We start from the raw sequence: 3023 nt of genomic DNA, 5'->3' as shown, positions 1-3023 counted from the left end.
ACTATGGGTTGGTATCGACTCAATGGCACCTAATAACAACAACAACCTTAAAAATATGGGAAAATTAGAATCAGATTCTCATTTTATCCTCACAATAGTTCAGTATGGGATGTATATTGGTTGAATTTTATATTAACTCACTTTGCCTCCTACAACACTACTCCTTCTATAATAAAAGGTAAACTGCCTCCCTACTTGTCTTTCCATATTTTTAGAGACTTACTATGTTTTATTTTTATTCTGTTGCATTCATCATCTTTAAAGTACTGTATGACGTAAATCAATTGTTTCAACTAAACAAAATATAATGTAGTTTCCTTTGAATATTTTGTGATGCTCCTGATATTCCAAAGCATAAAAATAAATCAGTTTTAAAACTAATATTAGGAAGTTTCACTATTTTGGTGATACAGACAAGTAGCATCTTTTTATTTAAAGCTTGTACTGGAATTCATTGTAATAATCTCTCATCTCTTTGGTTGCTTAGGTCTTTGACTATGATTTTGGGCTACAGGATGACTTTATGGGCTCAGCCTTTCTGGATCTCACACAACTGGAGTTAAAAAGGTAACTTTAAGCTGTTTTAATATCACTTCACCTTGTTATGTAACCAGGCTTGTATAATAGACAGTGTTAGCATGTCTACTCCTAGCTGATGCTCTGTCATTCACCAATTTTAACCCCACTTGCTAATCAGCTTTTCTCAATTCCAGTTTTTCATCTATCCAATGAAAATAATAGCATCTCCTCTGCCTGTCTTATTTGGTAAGCTTGAGTCAGCATTGTGATAAGCACCAGGAATCTAGAGAAAAAAGACACCTTTTTTTCACATTCCCCTTGTGGTTGTGTTGTTGGTGTTGTTAGGTGCTATTAGAAACACATTTTTGTATTGAGGTAATAAAGAAGATTATGTACATGAAAATAATAATCATGATTGTTAGTTTAAGAAGCAGAACAACATATAGGAAGTAAAGCATGGGCATTTTGCTTCAAAATCAGTAACTCTTATCACTTGAGCCAAAGGAGATTCTAATGTTGCTGCTGCCAGCAGTCATTGGTTGACAACGATTGCTCAGAAAGTCAAAGCAGGTTGTTTATATTTCTTTAGCTATATACAAGGGGCAGGCCATTGTAGTTTGATGTACATTTTTTGCCTCTGGCTGGGCAAGAGAGCAGCCTTTCTGTATGTCCTATTTTTCTTCCATTTCAACCTAAAGCCTCCACAGGTTTGAATGAAGGACAGATCTTAGTTGGTTGCTCCTCCCTACAGATGAAGGAAGTGCCCTTTATTTACTATATATGCATGTAGTCTTTTTTTATGAAACTTGAGCTGAAACTATAATGGACAGTGTTATTCTTCTAAAAAGGCCACAATTATTTTCTCACTGACTTCTGCATAAAAAATGCAAATTACTTAACTTAATCCCAGAGCATAAATGTCTCTTCTCCATTAACAATAAATCAGTGATGAAAAATTATTTTAAATGGGAAAAATATAGGATGACTAAGGAAATATAAAGAGAGTGTATACAAGCACTTGCTGATTATTTTGCTATATTACTTATTTTAAGTATTTAGCTAAGCACTTCCTTTCATTTAAACCAAATAAGTATTAAATTATTGCTTTTAAAACCATACATTAAATTCTATTTATAAATCAGTAGTGTCTTGGTATATAAAGATAAATAATATTCATAGCTACGGGCAGTGTTTCATTCTGCTGTGCATAAGGTCGCTATGGGTCGGTACCAACTCGATGGCACCTAACAGCAACGACTATATTAATACATTAAAATATACTATAATTTATGGTATCTCTTTTTTAAAAAGTCATAAATAAGTATCATAAAGCAATGCAACTGTTCTTGAATATTTGCCATGTTATCATTATAAAAATACAATAGTGTTTTTCTATGTAGTCATTATAGAAAAACAAATTAAATCAAATTGTTGCCATATATACATACATGCATATCTATACATATATTATTGCTGTTAAGTGCCGTTGAGACAGTTCTGATTCATAGTGACCCCATATAGGATTTCTGAGGAGCAGCTTGTGGGTTTGAACTGCTTATTTTATGGTTTGAAGTCCAATGCTGATCCTACAGTACCTCACTAGGAGTTCATGTATTTATTATATGCTATAACCACCACTCATTTGTCGGTTTCTTATACTGTGATGGCTTGCATGTTGCTGTAATGCTGGAGGCTATGCCATTAGTATTTTAAATGCCAGCAAGGTACCCAGGTGGAGAGGGTTTCCGCTGAAATTCAAGAATAAGACAGCTAGGAAGCAGGAGAGGCAAACTACTTCTGAATAATTTTAACCAGTGAAAACTTAATTAATAGCAGCAAAGCATTGTCAGATATAGTGACTGAAGATTAAAACATATTTGAATAGCACCTGAATGTTGTCAGATATAGTGTTAGAAGATGGGCTCCTCAGGTTGGAAGGCACTCAAAATTCAACTGGGGAAGAGCTGCCTCCTCCTCAAAGTAGAGTTGACTTTGAAGACACGAATGAAGTTTTCAGGACTTTCATATTCTGATTAGCACAATTCAAAATGAGGAGAAAAGGCTGTAAACATCTATTAGTGACATGGAATGTATGAAGTATAAATCTAGGAAAATTGGAAAGTGTCAAAAATAGAAATGGAACACATGAAGATCCATATCCTAGATTATTGCTGAGATGAAATAGATTGATATTGGTCATTTTGAATATGACAATCACATGGTTTACTGAGCTGGGAATAATAATTGAAGAGGAATGGTGTCACATTCATCATCAAAAATAACTTTTCAAAACTTACCTTGAAGTACAACGCTGTTTCTGATAGGATAATATCCATACACCTGCAAAGAAGACCTATTAATATCACTATTATTCAAATTTACGCACCAACCACTAAGCCAGTGGTGATAAAATTGAATATTTATACCAACTTCTTCAGTCTGAAATTGCTCAAACATGTAATCAAGATATATTGATAATTCCTGGTGACTGGAATGCAAAAGTT

General features: G+C 33.8%; 1 protein-coding gene across 1 annotated transcript in view; it reads left to right on the top strand.

The window, feature by feature from the left end:
* The window catches only part of MCTP1 (multiple C2 domains, transmembrane 1), a 956699-nt gene that overhangs the window by 582934 nt on the left and 370742 nt on the right, over window positions 1-3023 (top strand). The window contains exon 4 of the mRNA XM_006867878.1: window positions 488-567. Coding sequence (XP_006867940.1) covers window positions 488-567 — 80 coding nt within the window. The remainder of the gene's footprint in view (window positions 1-487; window positions 568-3023) is intronic.

The sequence above is a fragment of the Chrysochloris asiatica genome, unplaced genomic scaffold, assembly GCF_000296735.1.
Source record: "Chrysochloris asiatica unplaced genomic scaffold, ChrAsi1.0 scaffold00111, whole genome shotgun sequence".
Lineage (NCBI taxonomy): Eukaryota > Metazoa > Chordata > Mammalia > Afrosoricida > Chrysochloridae > Chrysochloris > Chrysochloris asiatica.
The sequence above is the reverse complement of the archived record's forward strand: the minus strand, read 5'-3'. Positions and strand labels throughout refer to the sequence as shown.